The sequence below is a fragment of the Cuculus canorus genome, chromosome 4, assembly GCF_017976375.1.
Source record: "Cuculus canorus isolate bCucCan1 chromosome 4, bCucCan1.pri, whole genome shotgun sequence".
Classification (NCBI taxonomy): Eukaryota; Metazoa; Chordata; class Aves; order Cuculiformes; family Cuculidae; genus Cuculus; species Cuculus canorus.
The window spans coordinates 28,758,807-28,780,794 of record NC_071404.1 but is presented as its reverse complement, the minus strand read 5'-3'; the positions used below and the strand labels follow the sequence as shown (position 1 = coordinate 28,780,794).

At 37.9% G+C, this 21,988-nt stretch overlaps 1 protein-coding gene across 4 annotated transcripts; it reads right to left on the bottom strand.

Moving 5' to 3' along the window:
* Positions 1-301: 301 nt before the first annotated feature.
* Positions 302-20,176, bottom strand: OCIAD1 (OCIA domain containing 1). Of its 4 annotated transcripts, none has more exons than XM_054064766.1 (9): positions 20,057-20,075; positions 19,524-19,608; positions 18,005-18,140; positions 15,765-15,818; positions 15,230-15,277; positions 10,865-10,994; positions 8,472-8,680; positions 6,988-7,137; positions 302-4,671 (listed from the first exon to the last, which is right to left on the bottom strand). In XM_054064766.1, the coding sequence occupies exons 4-9, from the start codon at positions 15,793-15,795 to the stop codon at positions 4,634-4,636; spliced, it is 606 nt and encodes a 201-aa protein (XP_053920741.1). In that variant the 5' UTR covers positions 15,796-15,818; positions 18,005-18,140; positions 19,524-19,608; positions 20,057-20,075; the 3' UTR covers positions 302-4,633. The 4 variants fall into 4 exon arrangements, with proteins under 4 accessions (XP_053920741.1, XP_053920742.1, XP_053920740.1 ...); XM_054064767.1 differs by lacking the exon at positions 20,057-20,075 and adding an exon at positions 19,786-20,030; XM_054064765.1 differs by lacking the exons at positions 18,005-18,140; positions 20,057-20,075 and adding an exon at positions 19,786-20,030 and having other exon boundaries at positions 303-4,671.
* Positions 20,177-21,988: the final 1,812 nt, after the last annotated feature.

Genomic DNA, 21,988 nt, shown 5'->3' with positions numbered 1-21,988 from the left:
AAACAGATGTTAATTGCTTTATTTTCCTCATTATTTGGGAAAAATAATTCACTTGATAGTCTTAAGAACTGGAAATCTGCCTTGTCTAAGGTTGTTCATGTACAAAACCCCATGGTATTCCTCAGTTCAGATTCTAATGCTCCTCAAAAGTGCCTCAAAACTTCTGTCTGGCGCTGGTGCTTTATATCCAGTTCTTACCATACTTGTATGAACTCAAGGCATATCTGTGTCCAAACCTGTACTGGCTTAGCTGAACTAGCCCAAACCCATATGAACAGACCCAAGGAGAGCCTGAAATAGTAATCGGATTCAAATCGTCCCATTTATTGCCTTGAGATTAAAATCCAAACATGATTTGTTGATTTCTACAAATAATAGGTGACCAAACAGCAAAAAAGAGGAAAGGGTTATTTATAGTGCTATTGTCACACTTGAGAGATCAGAGCGATAACTTGTTCTGGTTGCAAGTCAGAAAGGATGGGTTGCAAGCAAAGCCTTTCCACAAAAGGTTTGGGGTGTGTACGACTGCCAAGGGACTGGGTGGGATGCGCATCCTGCAGTGTGCACATGTTGAAGGAGTTGCTCACCAATGGCCACCAAACGAAGCACAGAAAAACAAACACGGCTGTAAGTTTCCAACAAACAGAAGACAAGCCAGGATATTTCTTGAGTCTAAGGGAAGCATGAAGTTTATGGGTTCAGTTTGTGACAGTATGTCTGATTCCCCAGGCTTCCGCAAATCTGCTTAACTTTCATTAAGCTACTCAAATTAATTTTCACTTACATTTTTCTCCTTCACATAGACATGATCCAAACAGCTTTAGTAGGAACAAATCCCTGGAAAGGTCAGATTGTGCACTTACTTGGGATTCTAAACATGCCTGCTAATTTAGGGAAAGATGAAAAAACATTTGCAACTGAGATTTTCACTAGGGCTTTCCTAGCTATTGAAGAGCTGAGGCATATTTTCACAACCCTCTTCTCTGTGTTCATGCACATTGGTAACAACAGCCTTGAGGATAATGCTATGAGCACCTTCAAACTGACCCTACAACTGCTTTTTTTTTAAGAGTTTTAAGAAATTGTGAAAACAGTCAGTTTAAAGGTTTTTTCAGAAGGATTCATAGTGAAGCATTCAGAGCCATTTCCTGGTGTTTGATTTAAGGTGTAAGAGTTAATTTTTTTAATGTAATTAACATTTATTTTTAGGAATAAAAGAAAATTTACTTTCTTTTACAATAAATATTGGGTTAATTCACATTTTTAACAACCATAAAAGTATGATGGCCCATAGGACAACTTCAAATGTTTTTTAATGCTGCTGTCTTTGTGGTTAGATCAGATTGTAAACACACCCGACTAGAAATACAAACAGTAATGCGAAGTTAAATTCTTGCTGAGAATTTTGAAGAGTAGTGAGGGACCTGTATTCCAGGAAAGCAGCTGGCCTGGCTAATGAATTAAGAAAAATTAGGTGTGTATTAGCTGGAAACATGTAAAAATAAAAGGAGGGTCTGTCATGCTTTCTTCACGCATTCACTGTTCTTACTAGTTCCTCATATCTAGCCACACTGCTATGGGTGACAATAACCCCGACATCAGCTCTAAGGCACTTGGATTCAGTTAAAAATCCCCCAAAGTCCCTTAAGTGCACTATAAGTGAGCAGCTCATGGGTGGCTGCAATGAAATCATGAGACTGAAAAACCCACACTCTGAAAGAAGGTGGTACTACAGAAGATGTGCAGGAAAAGGGGAAGAAGGGACTGAATTCCCCGGCTATTCAGTGAATCAGGGGTTCGAACCAGATATTGCCACAGCAAACTGTACATGACCTAATTCTGACCAAATGCCAGTTTTCGATACCTATTCAGTTAACAGCTATAATTGTGAACTCTTCTGTGTTTAATACTTATTAAAGATGTGATGGAAAGTCAAAGAATTTTTTAATTCTTTGATGCTAAACCCAACTTGTTCCTAAATACAAAAAAGTGTCCTCTGAGAGATACTAACGAGATGCAACAGAACGAAAACCTCACATTCAGCTTAGAAAACTTATGTATACACATTATACTTTTAAAACGACGTGAATTTTATATTATACATGCCTCTTATTTTCTACTCTAAGAAAGGAAAAAAAAATTTCTAACACAGTTTATATGAAATGCTGTGTTTGCCCAACTGAATTATCAATTTGAGGTGAGGCACTTTGAAGGAAGTCTCATTTTCACACCATGGGCTTCTGATAATTTTAAGAACCACGATAGTCATATTAACTGCTATAATTATCAATTACCCGCATACAAAATGAGAATTCTCCAAACATGATAGTTCGCAAGATCTGGGTCTGAAACAAGCATTTATCTTTTCAGCACTTAAATGAAAAAGGGTTAAATAGCCTGCCTTCCATGTCTGTCATGTACGAGATGGTCCCCCATCAGTATTCTCAGAAAAACGTACACACCAATAACTAGAGGTACACAATAGGACAGCCCATGTACAGCAGTACATGTATAACAATCAATATTGATCCAAGCATGAGGGTAGCACATACCCTCAGACTGAAAACCAGAGAAAGGCCAGAAACAGGAGCGCAAGGCCTTCAACCTGAGCCAGGATTCCAGTGCATCATTAAATACTTGACTATACGTAAGTTTACTGCCACAACAGTAACTTTGGCAGTGAAAGTCAAGAAATAGAGGAGGTCTCACTTTTCAGTGGAGTGTCCACACTGCAGAGGTGTTATATTAACTCAACTAGTCAACTCCCGAGATGATCATTCCCTCACAAAAATAAACAACTTTAGTATAAGCATGCATTAAGATTCCTATGAAAAACAAGTCACTATATCCTTGCTATTTTACTTGAGAAAATCCAGTATTATCCCAAATCCACCAACATAAAGAAGTATTTTTTTGTCAAGCTTACTCATATGTGTTGCTGTTCCCTCAGTGTTGTAAGCCTGCTCCTATGTTTTCTCACTTGGGAGACTTCTCTTTCAACCAAAATCTTCACTCATTCAAAATAAAAAAGCATTTCTTCCTTTTATAGATGGAAAACCACCACCATAGGAATCTATTCCAGTTATATCATCTAAATCTTCTACCTTTTGTTAGATGTATAACTTGCAACTGAGAAACTTTGTAAATATTTTCCTGATAAATCTAATTGGCTTTGGAATAGTACACTAAAAAACACAGCAATATAATTCCAGCATACTTCGTGTATTTTCAGAGTTCTCTCATCAGAGCCACGAGAAGCATTCTCTGCAAGGTAATTTTCTGATTCAACTTCAAGATTATCCGATTAGCACCTATTGGCACATTCCTTTTTTTAGAAGAACAGCTTTTCTGAAAACAGTCTTCCTGTTTTGATTATTATTTGGCTCTTTAAGTGTTCTAATCTTCCCCTCCTTTTCTTCTCGTCATTTCAGCCAATTGCTCCATATCCACCCAAAATAATCTTCTCATTCATGCTGCTTTGCTGCTAGACCAATAAGAAGACCATCAATAAGGTCTCTGAGAATTTTTAATCTTGGTAGCTCAGTTATTTTTTGTCTCCAACAAGGATGTCGGTAATGCTTTTATGCTGTCAACTTTGTCATGGTTTTTGCTCACCAATAAATAAAACCCTCAAACAAACAACAGTGTGAGATGAAACAGCACAGGTGAGCATATGAGAACCCCTAATAGAAGACAACATTTTGATCTGAGACTGAGCAGGGGATGCAAACATTAGGAAATACTCTTCAGAAGTTTTGCCAATGTAGCTCTTTTCTTGCAGGTAACAATAAAGCAGTTTTCCACTGAACTTTTCTCCGTAAACACGGGCTTTTGTCATGACATGCACAAACTGAGAAATAAGGATAAGTACACAAACCCTAATGTTAACAGTCAAGTTACCATTCAGACTTTTACCAAAGTCTGTCAGGTTTGACCTTCTGCACTTAAATATAGCTGGTTTAAATATCTGCAGTTTCACTCAATCATTTTCATCCAAAATTACTACCTTCAGAGACCTAGTGTGGGCAGGTCAGAATATCAGTTTAAAGATACAGCTGGCACCACAAAAAGTTTTGAAAAAGTTAAGTATGCTTAACTTATGTGTGTAGCCAGGTTCCTCAGCCCTTTCTTTCTGAATAGTTGACACTATTCTTTCAAACTTTATCAACTAAGCACGACAACCATTTGACATTTTCAGAATATCTCTTTCAGACAAAGCAAAGTGAGCAGTGAGTTCTACAGGTAACTTTTAATGCAAGTCTTGAAAATTTGAGAATATTCCGATTTTCTTCCATTCCCGATACACGACTGCCCTTATTTACATATATTTTTACCTTTCGATATACATTTATATTAGTTTTTGCCCATTACCCTTTTCATTCTTTAACAATAGCATAAATGATTTATAGTTAGGACACCTCACAATGGCCTCGCTTGCTATTTATGAAAAATTTTAAAAAATTAAGCCTAAATACTTGTTTTCTTTAATCTTCTGGCAAGTCAGGAGTTTCTTCTTATTTATTTATAGCTGTATCTCGCAGGACACACCAAAAGTACCAATACTTGTGACTAATCTAGATGAAGTTCAAGTAAGCTGACAGGAGATTATCTTCTTCAGTTCTTCATTTGGCTCTTACTCATCCCACGCATCTCCATATTTATTTACTTTAACTAAAGAAAAGAAGAAAAAGTAGTCACATATAAATTAACTGCAAAAGTTTATCTTGCACAACACCAAAAAGCATGGTGAAATGCACTATCATTTAAAGTGGTGTGTGGGGAGAGTGTCAGTCACAGCACAATGGACATCTAATTAAAGCTATTTTTTAATAAATGGGGAGAAGAGTTTGTTAATCATCACTCTTAACTGAATTAATAGTCAGTTAAGAGGCCTACTGTGCTAGTTCCAGCTCTACAGAATCTGTAATTACTTTACTTTGAAACAAATGTAACATGCGGATGAAACAAAGACAATTGGAGGAAACAGGCAAGGAATGTTACCATAAATAATGTGGCTACATAATCTAGTTACATGCACAATTCTGGATTATGGACAGTTAAAACCACATTCAAAGACAAACAAACAGAAATCAATAATCCCTACTAGGAAACTACTCAGCCATTATTATTTGGCAGCTTCCTTTCATATGGGAGTGAGTCAGAGGGGGGAAAATAACCCAAAACAAACAGGGTACCGGTCTTAACGGATTTATTCAGAAGCTTGTCACGCGTAACTGAATAATATCCAGAAAGTGAAAAGATGGTCACTTGAAAGTGAGCTGCAATGCACTCCGTAACTGACTGCCATCACTGACAAGGTGAAGGATGATGTATATGATCCAGTGTGCACGCCAACACTAGTAGGGCACCTCTTTATAAATCTGCTCGCAAGATCTGCCCACTGCTTATTAATACCTGTCTGCAGTAGAACCAGTGGAACAGAGCAGAATGTATGGTCTTTGTTTCAGTGAGATGTCAACAAATTTGGTGTGACACACTGACAAATCTCTTTTAAGCCGATTGATACTGCAGTGAGGCACAATGAGAAGTTCTCACAAAGCACACTTTGATTTCCATCTCTACTAACCATGGCAGCCAAGCAGGCTGTGCTCATTCCCTGGAAAATGGTCCAGTTCAGATCACTATGCAGATATACATACTTATATGCCTACAGTAAATGGAGAAGGCACCAGTAGATGGAAAATAAGAGACTGCTTAAAACTAGTTTAAACATAGATGTTTAGTGTATGGTTTTCAAGTGACACATCTAGGCTTTCTATTTGTGGAGAAATATCTTGAAAAAGAAACACTGTGTAAATTAATTAAGTGTCAGCTGATGGAATTTAGAAGCAACCTGAAACTACAGCTTGAATGGTTTTTCAATGTCTCACTTGGCACAGTCACATGATGAATGAAAAAGGCTTCCATCCTTAAAATCACAGATTGAAATCATTACCCAATAACTGTTAATAATTTTCATTTCAAGACCAAGGAGATCTGACCAAAGACAGATTACCTGGAGAAAGCAATCCACAAGCAGGAAACAGGCTGACACTCTTAAGCAACACCATTCCAAAGCTCACTATTACTGCTTCAGAACTGTTTGCATTAACAGACTTTTCTATACTTATTACCAGCTGTTACGTCTGACAGGAGACATCAGCTATTCTCAAAAATCTTGTTGCAAAGAGATTGACAAGACAGGACACTGCATACAAACCCAAACATTCAAGCTATTCCAGAAGTGTGCTAAATAGTTAAAACATTCCTCTTGCTAATATCATTCTCGCAGATGTCACACTAAATAAATACATTTTAGAGCAAGCAATTATCAATTGCCTCCATGTATCCTTTTAAAAAACCTGATTCAGTCAAGAAGTTGACCTAATGGCATCTTATTCTTCAGGATGCTGCATTCTTATTTTGCTGTGTAAAGTTCTGTTTTTCACTGTGAAAACAAACCTCAATATTGCTGCCAAATACTGTTTCCTTCCTTTGCGTATTAATGTAGAAAATGAAACTCTACAAACAATGCCTCCATAGAAATCCGCTTAATTCCACATGAGACAATTCATAAATATCCACCCCTTCAAAACCACCAACTATGTGCTCTATTTTGAGAGAACAATGCTATCTAAAACATACACCCCCTTCTACAGCTAAAACTCTTCAGTATGTATCTCTGAGCTTACTGAATTATTTGTTGAAAATGGTTGTTCCAATATATCCAATAAAGCAAAAGTTATGCGATTTTCAGTCTGGCACAAAGCAATATGGCTGGAGAAGAGGAATTACAATTTACTATTGGAAGATCAATATTTTTGAAAAAATAATTTGAAATATGAAACTACAGACCACATCACATATGAAATACCTGCAGATACTGTAAAAATAAACAGCTTAAGGGGTAAGCAGAATTAAGCAGTATTTTTTACAGTAGTGCAAATATTAGAATTTAGTATGTATTTCTGTAAATCACCGTATTACCTTCCTTAGCTGGCTTTTCCTGTGAAAACTTGCTTGGAGTTTCTGTCTTTGGTGGTTGCATTACCTCATATGTTTCTCTGTGTTTATTCCTTAATTCCTCATATGTGATGCCTTTTTTTTTACGACTTTCTTCTGGAATTGGAGCAGGATCTGAAAATAAAACAAGCACCAAAATACTAGAAATGGAGTCACACACCAAAACTTGGCTACAACCTATTCTAAAATGCCAGTTAATTACAGCTTAATCCCAAACAAAAAAGAGCATGACAGCTGCAATTCTAAACGCAGCTTAGAATGTATGTGGCCTTTAATTAATCCATTCCTCTTACTCTTTTCATTTAGTCAAACTGCTTTGGAAGACTGGCAGTTAACTTCTTTTCTTCATTTTATCCGATGGAAATCCTAACAACCATGTGGTAGCTGATGGATAAAATAGTTCTGATCACTTATGTAAAATTTATGCTAATCATATATTTAATGTATTGATGATTTCTGAAGAGAAATCTACGTGAAGCTCCAGGATTTGCATTCAGGCTTTAAATTCTGCTTTCAAAGAATTTGGACTACATCCATCATGCATCACCAGATAAATATTTTATCCTTTTATGTATATTTATAATGCATAATGTTAGTTCTATAATTATGGTTCTACCAACTATTTGTATTTGTGATGTTATATAACTAAAACAAAGTTGCATGAAAGGGCTTTCTTGTGAAATATAAACTTTTCCATGAAGGAATTGAAGTATCCAAACTAATGCGAAGTATGAAACTCTGCATTTGACAGTAACTATCTCCTTTATGTACCAGAGAGACCTGAATTCAGAATTGTGTGCTTTCCCTGCAATAGCTGAGGACAGAGCTCATACCGAAAGGATAGTAACAGCTGCACAGAACAGTTCACAAAAACCATTTTGGTTCTCCATGAAAAAAAAAATCAGCTGTTGCCAGACAGAACACAGCATGCATTCCGTTCTCAAAAGATTTAAATGTTTGTCACATTATAAAAAATAGTTTAATGTAACTGAATTACAGTAGCATTCAGTTATAGCACCACCACTGGTGAAAACGAAGGAACTTCAGAAAGGCTAACAGACAAAGGATAGAGACTACAGTTTATGTAATGCAGTGAAAGGATGGTATAGTCACGTTAATTTAAATCAAAAAGAATTTCAAGTCAGTCTGAGTTTTCTGCAGGTTTAGTTTCACAACAGATTAAACATTTTAAGTTAACTTATGATCTTTACTTGCAATGAGAACTACAAAAAATGAAAAAAAACCTGATTTTATTTTACCATTAGAGTACAAAATACTACGCTTATCTTCTATGTAAAAACAACTCTGCAAACTTCAAGCTGTTTCATTGAAAACCACTATATTGTAGCAGGTATGTTTGCATGATACATAGTTTAGTAAGAGGAGAAGCTAAGAGAAAGGCAAGAGTCACTACAGTACAAACTGCTGAACAGTAAGACTAAACACACCTTGAACAGTGTAATCAGTAATTCCTGTAGGTGAAGATTCATTCAGGGAAGCACTGAATGGAACGGGTTCATAAGTTGAGAGCGCTCTATCTGTTGAACTATAATCATCTGCATAACTAGAAGAAGGTGGGAATCCAGCTTTTGGAGAAGAAGATTCAGTAAATGACTGAGAAGGCATGTCTGAAAATTCAGATTTCCGACCAGGGCGGCTAGAAAATAATACAATTAAATATTAAATACAGAAATACAAGAGTTAAGAATTGAACTATAAGATTAACAATATGTGAAATTCAAGAAAATACTATTTTAAAATAGTTTAGTTTCCAACATGAATTATCGTCTCAAAAAAATAAGACTGGGGTGGGTCGTCCCCCCCCCCTCTTACATTCTACACAGTCCCTTCCCCAACACTCTTCCTCTCCTTACAGCAACTTATCTTATACCTGAAAATCTCCAGAACAGAAGACAAAAGAGACAAAGTATTTTGCACTTTGCAAGACAAGAATAACCATCCCTTTCCACAGGGAGTCTTAAGACAGAAAAGACACATGAGACACATGGGCACACCGTGTAGTCTGTACATAGTGACAGCATGAATTACAGTTATTTTTAAAAGCCTTTTAGGAAGAATTTGCAATTTAAAACCTTTCATCATTAGAAACTGCTGTAATTGATCAGTATCAAGAATCCAACACCAGAAGAATGGGAGGCTGAAGAGCTATCTTGGGGAAATCAAATTATGAAGGTTTATTGAGTTGCTGAATTCAGCAGAAACATTAACAGATTTTCTCTTAAGAATTAAAGGTAAGATCATATAAAGATTATTCTGGAAACTTATGCCATATATACTAAAGCATTCACTATATATTCAGCACAACCCTTCAATCCACTACACACCACATCTCTATCAAGAATGTCACCACTTGGTGCCACTAGAATGCCTCTAAAGCATTTATTATTTTTTTACTTTAAATTTCTGCTTAGCTGTACTGTTAGTTTCATATGAAAAACACTCCCTATTAGTCTGTTTTATTGTCACACAGCTAAACTATTTTATAGCCTCAATCTATTAACTATTTTTAACGTATACGGCAACACAGTTTTCAAGAGCTACCTAATCTTTTTAGTTCCCTACCTATTTTTAGCTTCACATCAGAATTACCAAAATACAATAATTAGTAGATGAATAATGACCACAAAACCGTAATGATTTCTGTTGCTGGCTTAAAAGAACAGCATGTAAGGACAAAAATACAACTTAAATGAATTTAATTATTCAACCAACAAAAAAAAAAAAAAAGAAAAAAAAGGAATTTATCACTTCAGAGATAAAATTTTGCAGATACAAAAGAATGGACCATTAAAAGTTGAAAGGACTTATTGGTCCAGCAGATGATGGCTTTTGAGCCGGTTCTCATACACAGTAAGCACAGTTAATCATGACAATTTCTTATTAAAGGGGGTGAAGAGACAAGCCCAGCTCCAATTCAGTGGGGTTTATACAGTATATATAGGCTATGTATAAAGTGGCAATTCCTAAAATTATGTTTAATGCCAAAAAAACCCACATATTTTAGAACAAAGGTAAATCTTGCAGACAAGACTCGTAAATCTGATTTTATAAAGTAAATAGGAATTTAATCAACTCCTTTATAAACATTAAAAAAATTTAGCACATACCTAGCAGGACTAATACTCACTATCTAAACACTATTCTCCCAGTTATGAATCCAGGTTTTAAGTGAGGTATTCTGAAAGTAATTTGCAACTAAAACCCACTTGAAGTAGAAAACATTTTGGAACAAAACAGGAAATAGTTTTCAGAACCTGATGAGTTTCTCATATGTACAGCATAATGCTGTTACAGATGTAAAGGATTTAAACAAACAGCACTAAGTTTGACCAGCATGCTTCTTCCTGCACCCATATTGTTTACTGAGCTCTTTCCTTTGATAAACACTGAAATCATTTCCACCCTCTTCCTACTTCAATCAAACTAGACTATGGGAAAAAATTCCAGAACATAACACTATTTTATTTCAGTTAAGTAAGTTTACTTTTAAACTAAGGAGGCAATTTCTGCTATCACACTACTGTAAGTCAATTCCATGGGAAAACATCATCTTAATTTACAAGGAATATATTTTGCTAGGTCAAATCACTGATCATTCAAAGCTATTAGTTGTATGAAGTAAGCTCAAAACATATGTTTGATAGGTGGCCAACTGGTACAGATACAGCTTCCTGAAAATGGTACATTTAGAGCAATAGAGAAGAGGGAAGGTGGAGCTCTGAAGGTCTTTCAAAGATGCACACATAGCCTTGATCTGCTAGGGCTGAAAATGTCCTATTCAAGAATAAGTTTTAAATTTAAGACAGAATTAAATTCTTACTTAGGTGAACTATGTCTTTGAGCTTGTCGTAGAACGTCTCCTATTGGGGAATCCTTCAGTTTCTTAAATTTCTCGGAACAGATTGGCAAGTAGGATATCTTTCCAGCCAGGTATCCACATACTCCAGCAACTTTTCAAAAAGAAAGAAAAAAAGATGGTTTTATATGCTGTATCGTAACATTCACATAGTTTTTTAATAATTTCAAATTAATTATATAGTATCTTGAATAAAGGAAAAAAAAAACTAGTTTAGGTCAAAATGAAAAACATGCAGTAATTACCTCTGTCTGCTTCTTTTGCAGACAAAGGGTACTCAAACATACACAACAGCTGAACAGAAACACAAAGCAATGATTTAGACATGGCATGAGCATCAGATGACTTTCAGCTAGTACTTGATGACTGGAAGGTGACTAAAGGAGGAAAATAACTGCAATCATTTTTTTCGTACATCCAGAAAAACAATTAGGTATCAAATACGATAAAACAGTTGGGAATAATGAAAGGTAGTAAATTTTGCTAATTTAATCCACAAGAACAATCAGATCCTGAGAAGGCTCTCCCTAGTATGAAGAGAAGTCTAAATAAACTTAGGACTAAGCTCAGTACCTCCTGAAAAGGATTCTGTGATATTGTTGCCAGAGGGCAAACGACTGAATTAGTTGAACCCCCACAACCTCTGGGCAACTATTTAGGGAACGAGATATTTTCATCTGCTAGACAGGATGTAAGAATAAATGACTATGATGGTTCTTTCTGGGGTTAAGACTGAGCATTTCCATCAACCGGCTCCTTCAGATTTTATGAGTGAGCCAGAGCATGAAAGGCTGTGAGACATTTAATGGTAGTTAACAGAAGTTTTGTTGCTGACTTTGTAGGAGGAAAGGGCTAGATCCTTCTTTCATGTGCAATAAATATTTTCTGGAAACAAAGACTAAGGACTATCAATCATCTTTAGGTCAGGGAAGAGTTAATTACTAGTAACACTAATCCTCGGAGGTCCTCACGCTGTAGATTACATCACCTGGGAATCAATATAAAAGTGGATTTTACTCTACCCTGCTGTACTGTTACTGAAATTGTGATTCCTGTTTTAATGTCTGTACCTTCAAAAGGAGGTTAAAAATCCTTCTCGAAGGGAAAAAAAGATAACAGCCACAACTATGAGTGATGTTTACAAATGCAAATTGTAAGGGTTTAGCTGTTTAGCAGGTGGAAAAAATTGGAAGACACCTCAAACACTATAAATATGTGTAAAGGGGAAAGTTACAAGCCCCAAAAAGGAAAAATGACCCAACAAGAATTAAAACTAAATATTTAGCAAAATAGAGCTAAGCAGCAAAGGTAATTAATCTTTGGCATACACTACATAAAGAAAGTGTCCTTTTCTTGAGGCCTTCCGGTCAAGAAAGTGGAAGTATCTCTCTGAAAGATGTTTCACCTGAAGAAATTATTGTCTAAAACATTTGGTTTCTTTCATGACAGAACTAACAGCCAGATGATGCACATTTTTTAAGTTAGTACAGTAAATTAAGAGTGTTGCTCTCTACTCCTTCTGTATTAACTGGGAGAAGATGATCAGAAATCGATAAGAGAGGCCAGGCCCCACTTCAGGCTAAATTGAAGCGGGACATACGGATCTTACCCTTCTTTGCCGAAGAAGAATAGAGGACCAGTAGCTCTATGCTGTGTTGAAGGGGATGCTAGCAGAGTAGCACATCAATCTCGACTAAGGAGAAGTTCCATTTAATTGTTACAGTGCCTAGAAGGCTACTGAGAAAAGTTATGAGTAATTCCTATAAGCAGAAGAACAACATGGAATCTGAAAATCCCCATCTAGGTAACTAAACACCTCTCAATCTCCAGATAAAACCAAGAGGCAAAGCAAGGAAAGACGCAAGTTAGAGGCTAAAAAAACCCACCTGATCCAACTACGCTCACTAGATATAAAACACCAGTTACTGTAATCAGGCACGTATACTCTTCCGAGTCAGAATCGAACAACCACAAGTGACACACAATGTTATTGTAATCAACAGATGCAGCAACAACATGCTCAGATCAGTGACACCAGAAAAGCAAGGACTGTCTTGAACTGCCTTACTCTTGTTTAACATCAGCTAGCTATGAGCTAACAGCAGTGCATGGAATTGCATATGCTCTTCTTTCAGAACTGGAGGAAAACAACCCAAACAAAAACGCAACTGCGCTACTTCCTTTAATCAGATTCCACTGCAGAAGGAATATGCAGTTAAATTATGAGACATAATTAGGCCCTGTAACCTATGTCCCTGATAATAGTTTTCAGGACAATCCTATAGCCAGTAGGTAACTCTGACCTAAACAGTAAGAGGATGAAACAAAACCTGCTAAACTCAGGCCTTTTATATGCTAGTTATGTCCCAGAAAAATCCCCATATTTAAAATGCACATAAATCACACAAAGTTTGCTACTCAAAAACAACGAAAATGCACACTTCACAGAAAATTCTTCTCATATAGAATGCAAGTTCATACGCCTACCAGCATACATGGAAAAGGAGAAGCCAAAAGTATTTTGGCTTATAACCTCAACATCAAGAATAGTTCTTCTGGTCCATCTGTTCCTTATTTTTTCCCTTGATTTCTAAACTTAGTTCTATTAAATAGGAGGAATGTGGCCCTTAGCTAGAGATGTGTAGGAGCTATTAGGGAAATAGTTAATTCTATTAGAAATGCCTGTGTTACAACATTGTTTGGCATTGAAAGAAAGCAAACAGAATTTAGTATAAACAAATGGCAGCCCTAGTCTCTCACATTAATTTATCTGCTTAAACAACACTTCCTTCACCACTAATCACAGGTTTTACCCTCTTCCCACTGAAGTAAACTGTAAAAGTAACTGCCTCTATCTGGGCAGATTGGCAAGACAGCAACTTCCTGGTTTACTGTCATGAATTACATTGAAAAGGTTAATTTATTAATTTACTTTTGATTATACTTAATCCAAAATCATTCACATGAAATTGCTGTTTTCCTACAATTGTACATACATAATGTCCAGGAAAAAAAGGCACTAAAATAGCCTGAACGGGACAAGCGAGATGCATGAATAAAGACCTTCAAATTAGGAAGGGAGGGGCAGGCATACTCTGGCAAAGTAATTTAAAGTAAGCTTGTACAGTACCTAAAATGCTTTTATCTTAACTTCTTATACTGCACCTGGCAAGCATATTTCAAGCCTTACAATTTTATGGAAAACCTTTAAACAAAATGTGTCCAAAACATGCTGCAGAAATTCAAAGATGGTGAATAAATTAAATGCTCTACCACTTGACTTTGAACAGGTTCTTGCGGTATGAAACGTTGTAGTTAAGAAACATAGCTAAAAAGCTGGTGATTGATGGAATTAACAGCAGGAAGATAAAACTTACTCATCGGATGTATCAGATCATGTACTCCTCCTACCTTCAGGTACAGTTGTACTAATGTAAGCATTGATTTTATGATTTTAAGATTCTCCACCTGGGGCAGGGTAATCCTGGCTACGGACACAAGCACACTGGGGGACTGAGGCAAGAGAGCAGCCCTGCAGAAAGAAATCTGAGGTCTTGGGTTGATCAAAGTTGAATACAGTTAACAGTGTGCCATGACAGCCAGGAGTCCTACTGTGTCCCGGGGTGCATCAAGCACATCATAGCCAGTTAGTCCAGGGAGGCAACTGTCCCAATCTACACTGCTTTGGTGCCGCCCCACCTCAAGTACTGTGTGCATCTTGGGGTATCTCAATACAAGAAGGGCAACAAACTACTGGTGTGTGCCCAGAGTGGGATGACCAGGGTGGTGTGAAAGGTCTCCAGCGCAAGATTCTCAAGGACAAGAGAGGTAGACAAAGCCACTTGGTTTGTTTACCTTGGAAAAGAGAAGGCTGAGGGGGAGCCTTATTGCAGTCTACAACTTCAACTGGAGGAGGAGGTGCTGATCTCCTCCCTCTGGTGACCAGCAATAGGACATGAGGAAATGGAACGAAGCAGTGTCAGAGGAAGTTCGGATTGGACATTAGGAAAAGGTTCTTCCCTGAGAGTGGTTGGTCACCGGAACAGGCTCCCCAGCAAAGTGGTCACACCACGAAGACTGTCAGAGTTCAAGAAGCATCTGGATAATGCTCTTAGTCATATGGCTTAGTTTTAAGTAGTCCTGTGAGGAGTGGGACTCGACAATCCTTATCGGTCCCTTCCAGCTTGAAATATTCTATGATTCTATAATTCTACGGAGTGCAGTCACAGTGAACCAGACAGCTAGTCTCACAGGAATGACCTCTGTGTAACAGACTCCAGAACCTAAGGCATGAATACAAGCTGAATTTATACATAGCTTTTTACTTACATGCAACTTTCGTAAAAGAGCCAAATCTTGAGCTATCTCTTAGAATACCTGAAAATGAGGATCAAAGTAATTACAATAAGTTATTAAGAATTAAGCTGAAAAATATCAACTGTAATTGTAGGTTAGTTTGTAGTTATGTCTGCACATGGCAGGTTACTCCTTTACACTTAACACTGCATAAAATTCAAGAAAACCTAACATCTGAATTCTGCATAAAATTAATTAAAATTACAAATATCTAAGAACTACCCCTTTAATCATATCACACACAGTATGACTATACACTACAGAACATATCATTTCATCATCACTGAGATATTCCATTTGTCAAAGAACATAAAATGAACCTTAATTTTATATTAAAGTTTTATTCCTTCTTTAGTTTTAGGAACTGCAAGTCACATAGCCAAAGAGTCTGAACTTTTTGTAATTACAAGTAGATTAGACATTATATTATTACAGTAACTGTATTAGACACAGAAATATATTTCATCTGAATGAAACCAAATTAATTCCAAGTATGTCCACACTTTACCTTTCCTAATTAAGAAACTAGTAGCAAGCATGCTCGCTGCAGCCAAAGGAAAAGCTGTGAAGAAAAAGAAAAGTTCCTTAAAGCATGATCTCCAGTATTTTCAACCACATTTAACAAAATATGCAACAAAATGAGAGTTCCTGGGCCTTACTAAGCTCATTTGTGTAATAAGATAACTGCATATAAGTGTATATATAAAATTAACAAATTATGTATAAATTATGAAACATTCTCAATTCTGGTTTTTAAGACCTACTACAAATTATTCAGTGCCGCTTAATAAGTCATCCCGTCTTCATTAAAATTCATGCTTCCTAAAACACAAAAGCCAATGCTAACATGAGATAAAGCTCTAAGGACAAGATTACAGGCCTAGCTACAACTGCTACAGCATCAAGATGCAGAACTTGAAACCAGAGAAGCATACACAGTACTTCAGGATGGAAGGCAAGTTACATAGAGGTCAGTGCCTCTAAAAATTTTTGACAGGCAAAAGCCTTGATTTTGTTTTAACATAACTTTGGAAAAAAGTCTAATTCTATAGAGATAAAAACTACACCGATTAAAATTAGGTAACATGTTTTATTCACTAGCAAATTAAAGAGAAAGATGGGTTTTTCCTTAGCTTACAGATCACACTTCACAACTCAGAGGTAGGGTCAGGAATGCAAAGATGACAAAGACAGGAGGGCATTACCACCTATCACAATCAATTCAACAGTTCATGTCTATTTTTATCACACTGAAAGAGTTCATGTGGCTGGAAGCATTTGATGATGGCAAGAAACAAAAGGATTGCTTATTTCAAGCAATGATAATTACAGTATTGTGAAGATTAACTTTGAAAGAATTTGTTAAGACCACCATTCTTACAGAAAACGGTGACAGTGAAATAACACACCAGACAGAAAACTAAAGCTAACTACATTAAATATTTTAAAATAATAATAAAAATAATAAATTATTACTAATAATAAATTAAATAAGTTTCATAATTATATTACATTTTAAGCAAGTCTGAAAGTGTGGGTGTTACAAAAAGGCTCAATAACTTTAACTTCACCAAGAGGGGAAATTTTTGCAAGAGCACTAGATGTTTATAATGTTCTGATGTACACAATCTGGTAATTAGGTCCATATCTGAAGACAAATTACATTTTTTAGAATTTGGACAACACAGTATTATGATATGCTTTGCAAAATAACAATATAGTCTTTCCCAAATTTCGACGGGTCTAAACTAGATTAGGAGTCCAATCAGCATTTTAGGGTAAATACGACTGGATGTTACTTTCAAGAAAAAGTACTTGCTCCTTAGTTCATAAGCAAGATTACAATAACACTTGAAAAACAGAGAATAAGAACTTCCAGATTATTACAGATTAAAACTTTGATGCTTTTAGAGACTGTAGACCCAGGTTTTCCAAAATCTAGAGTTCTAGATTTTCTGAGATACAGAATGGCAGTGCAGATTTTAGGCTGAATTGTAAGAGCACCTCAGTTTAACCCTTGGAGGTTAGAAATGATTTACAGGCCCAACACAAATAATCTGGACATCAAAGACAGGTTACACACTTCAGTGGAAACAGCTGCTAGTGTGTGAGCATATAAATGACTTAAAATGGTAACTGGAAATTAAGAGTAATATGTAAATGAAAGTTGGGTTAATACATAAAAATTTAATAACTATTCAAGTACAGAAAAAAAAGCTGCTTAATAAATCAGAAAATAACAATGTTTTTCACTGCTATGGGCAAAAAGTACTTATTCTGTTTCAGAAACAGAATCAAACCTAGGAAAAGCAATGGATGATATATCAACAGCATACACAATAATTAAGGATGGGAATATAATGTATCCTAGTCAAAATGGTTTTATGGGGAAAAAGTCATATCTACCTGGTTTGATTTTGTTAGCAAGACTAAAAGTACAGGTTAAAACTGTAGATTGTAATGTGAATTTTTACAGTATTAGAATTCATATTATATGATAACGTGATTAAAATTAGTAATATCAGTAAAGCAACTATTAAACTGAACTATGAAATGATTACAAGCATTTCTGACATAAAAGCTGTCAACAGCAAATACTGCAAAACAGAGAGGGTTTGTAAGAACTGGTACAAATTTGCTACAGCTTAGGATTTGAATAAACACAAATTTATAGTAATATCTGTGAAGAACAAGAACTGACACAATAAGAAGTGAGAATGTCAGGACAATCACACAGGCAGCCCATACCTCTTGCAAAGGGGTATTCAAATAATACTCAATGCAGAGAGTCTTAAAGCAGAGCAACTAAACGAAGTCAGGAGACCTAGAAAGCTGTGACAGGCTTTAGGCTCTCCCAGTGAGATAACAGCACAGTACACAAGCCCTGAAAAAAAAATCTCTCAATTACTCTTGTAGCTCCCCAAGTGAAATTACTGAAGAAACTGATTCAGGACTTCTCAATAATACTTTCAAGATGTTTCTTCAGTCTCTGCATGAGGACAAACAGGGCAGTAAGTTACACTGCAAATCAAGAACTTGCAGCTGAACACCTGAAGAAGCAGCACCACCCTCCCCTATTGTCTTTCAGAAGGGAGATTATCAATAAACCACAGCCAGTCGTTACATTACTACTAATGAACCTGACTCTTTTCATTTGTAAAAATAGCTAGATTTTAGCAAACAAGCTGAAGGCTTTCAGCTATTTGAATAAAAGTGGAAGAGGAGAATGCCCAAGCAATAAAGAAAGATAAATCTCTAATTCAACATTACAATGTCTTAGAAGTTGCCCTTGAAAGTACTGGCTGCCAAGAGAAATCAGAGCCCCAGCGTGCTAAACTTAGTAAATCAACTGCTATATTCTTCATCCGTCCTGGTTTCTGCTAAGCCATCTACCAGCATCAGGAGTAACCTACTAGTGTGTGATAAAATAGTGGGTAACAATCATATCAGAAGACTTGGGTCAAATCTCTTGACCAGGTGTATAAAAAACAGGCATCTCTTTAAAGTTTGGATTACAGAAACAATAATAAGAAGTAAAGCTATCGGTTCCCAATGCTTTATGAAAAAAACCCAAACCCAACATAACCTTGATATTTCAAATAAATTGAGAGAGATACAAAGCCTTCTGTGAAAGCAGTGTAAGTTTATTATTCTTGTATACTAGCTGTAATACAGAAATTGGTACTGACTGTAGCGTCATGCTTGACAATCTTATCTTTTATTTGCAGGGAAAAAAGCGCAGACTTTGGTCATTGTGATCATGCAGACAGAAATTTTCTCTAAAGATTTAGCTGTGTAACTACTTAAACATTGTTTTTCTCACAAGTCTCCAGAAAGATAGAAAGCAATGGTTCTAAGCTAAACTATTTTATTCTTCCATTCTAAAAGTAACAAGAATTTAAAATAAAAATGCAGTAATAACAAAAATAATCTTCAGAGACATGAATAAATGAGATTCCATTCATTATACCTCTTTTCAGGCTTTTAATAAATGTGTTGATTAAAACCATTAAGGGATCTTGTCATAAAGCATAAACCTTAGAAAACATGTTGGACCTTTTACAAAATTCCCATCCTGCAAGCTTCGAACAAATATATATCCTACATGGATCAAGATTTACTGGGATGCAATTTTAGGCCACGCGAATTTTGTTAATGATCTGTTGTGACGTACCGACCCAGGTTCTCCTTCCCTGATGAATCAGATAACAGCAAAACATAAGGGCAGAAGAAAAACAAACCAAATTCACCAGCAAACTGAACTTACCTCTATACCGAGCACTCTCTTCAGCACATTCCTTGAGGAGTCTCCTTTCCTCCTCCGTCGGCACATAAGGTTTAGGCAATTCCCTCTTTTATTGTGGAAATAAATTAGAAGAGAATGAGCCAAAGGAAAGTTGGGGGACACTTTTCAAAAGAAATCCTAACTTTCACGCTTTGTAGCAACTGTACTTTGACGCAGCTGCATTTAAAGAACCTTCTGCCTATATATCTCACGCGAAATGCATTGTTATAAAAATCCAACACACATGAGAGGGCAGAGAATATCAGATCCCAATTCCGTCCTCTCCTTTTTGGCTTCAGAAGAGCCTGTTTTGGTCTTTGCCCCCGGCCTCCCGCACCGGTGGATCCCGAGGCTCCTCTAACGCCCTTTAAGCCCCAATACGGGCTGCGCCTCCCCACAGCGGCGGCAGGGCCTGGGCTCCCCGCCACGGCCCCGCCCGCCGGTACCGGGGAGAAGCCCTCCCGCCCGTCAGCCGGAGAAGCCCCGAGCCCCGCGGGGGCGGCGCAGGGCGGTACCTCGGCCGGGTCGCCGCCGCCAGGGCCCTGCCCGGCCTCCATGCCGGGGCGGGGTATGGGGGGGGGAAGGCGTGGCCGCTGACCCGGAAGGCGACGCGACGCTGGTGACGCGTGGCCTCGTGCGCGTGCGCGAGGGAGGGAGGGAGCAGGCGGGGTGGTGGGGTTACGGGGCCCCGTCAAGGGTAGTGGGCGGGAGGGTTGTTTTGGGGTGAGGTCGGGTGTGGGAACTCGGTGGAGAGGCTCTCCGAGGGATACAGATGACGGCGCTACAAAGACAGACAGACACACAGACAGACACAGATACAGACACACACACAGACACACACACGACAACGCTGCCCAGCTCCCCGAGGGGGACACGGCGCTGCCCGATGTACTTGGGGCTGTGGTCAAGGGTTGGATGTTTGTCCGCGTGTGGCTGGAGAACAAGCCTTACAAGGAGCAGCAGAGGGAACTGGGGTTGTTTAGCCTTGAGAAGAGGAGGCTGAGAGGAGACCTTATTGCTCTCTACATCTACCTGAAAGGAGGTTGCAGAGAGGAAGGAGCTGGGCTCTTCTCCCAAGTGACAGGGGACAGAACAAGGGGGAATGGCCTCAAGCTGCACCAGGGGAGGTTCAGACTGGATATCAGGAAAAAAAAATTCACAGAAAAGGTCATTGGGCACTGGCAGAGGCTGCCCAGGGAGGTGATTGAGTCACCATCCCTGGAGATGTTTAAGGGACGGGTAGATGAGGTGCTCAGGGACATGGTTTAGTGGCAGATAGGAATGGTTGGAATTGATGATCTAAGAGGTCTTTTCCAACCCCATGATTCTATGATTCCTTGCTGGAGGGAGGGTGGTGGAAGGGACCTATTTAGCAGCTGAGGCTCAGAGGGTTCGTTTCAGTCGAGAATGTTTCCTTCCGGAGCTTTATCTTGTTTCCTGCCTGCCTAAACAATGCAGCCGTGTAACATATGTGGGAGCAGGCACCACTTTGGGAGCGATGAGCCCACACATGGCCGCATTTGGTCTGTCGGTACACGCATGGGTACGGTTTGGCCTCAGAACTGCCTGCCTGGCTCTGATCAACGGGAGCGGAAAGCTGTCATCCATCCATGCCTAGCTGGAACATTAGGTGTGTTAGCCAAGAAGGATGTTAACTGATTGCTGAAGATTCATGGCCAGAATTGCCTAAATATAAAGGATGCCTTTTCCCTAAAAAAGAGCTTATTTGTATTAGAACCAAGCAAGGACCTGGTGGGTGACTCTCAGAAGTTGCAAGTGGTAGAGGTTTGGTGGTTTGAGTCATACTGTGGTGGGAAACAGGAGGAGGCTTCTGTACTTCTGGCTGTTGCTGTTAAAATGGCAGCATTAGTGGATACTTGGAGTTTATCAGAAATCAGGAAAAGTTGAGAGAAAAATAAAAAGATGTTTCTGATAATGCGATGTAGGCTGTGGCATTTATCTTGTAAACATTCAGTACTGTGGCTTGAATTCTCCATATCCTGATCTGTTTCTACTTGCCTGGAATGCACCACTCCCTTTCCTGGAGCAAGCCGTTGTCTGTTCACACTGGAATTCAAGTTAAGAGCTTTGAATTGCTACTGTTTGATGGCTGTACAAAAAAACCTCACGCCTGAAGATGGAAGAAGGAAAGTTGTAGAGATTGAAGGTGTGTGAAATTAGTGGGGAATGTGGATGTGTAATATCTGAAATTATTAGACAACGGAACTCTAAAATGAACACCGTGAGCAGGTGAAGGGCCAAGGACAAATGGGCTAAGGACTGTGGGAAGTAAAAGGCTTGGCTGCCTGGCATAGCCTGCTGCACCAAGAAAGCACCTCACACTTCTTCCCTCTTAGCTTTCAGTATGTTCTAGGGGAAAAGTTCAGTAGTTTGTTAAAGCATGTGTTTTGGTAGGGGAAGATAAGTTCATGGACCTTTCTCTAAAC

Excerpts from the sequence above, each read along its gene's own strand:
- OCIAD1 (XM_054064764.1), bottom strand. The coding sequence starts at position 20,098 with ATGGAGGCCGGGCAGGGCCCTGGCGGCGGCGACCCGGCCGAG. Across the intron at positions 15,278-15,764 it reads TAGTTTCTTAATTAGGAAAG|GTATTCTAAGAGATAGCTCA; the intron begins GTAAAGTGTGGA and ends CCTCATTTTCAG. Across the intron at positions 4,672-6,987 it reads GGAAAAGCCAGCTAAGGAAG|TTAAAGTAAATAAATATGGA; the intron begins GTAATACGGTGA and ends TCTTTTCTTTAG.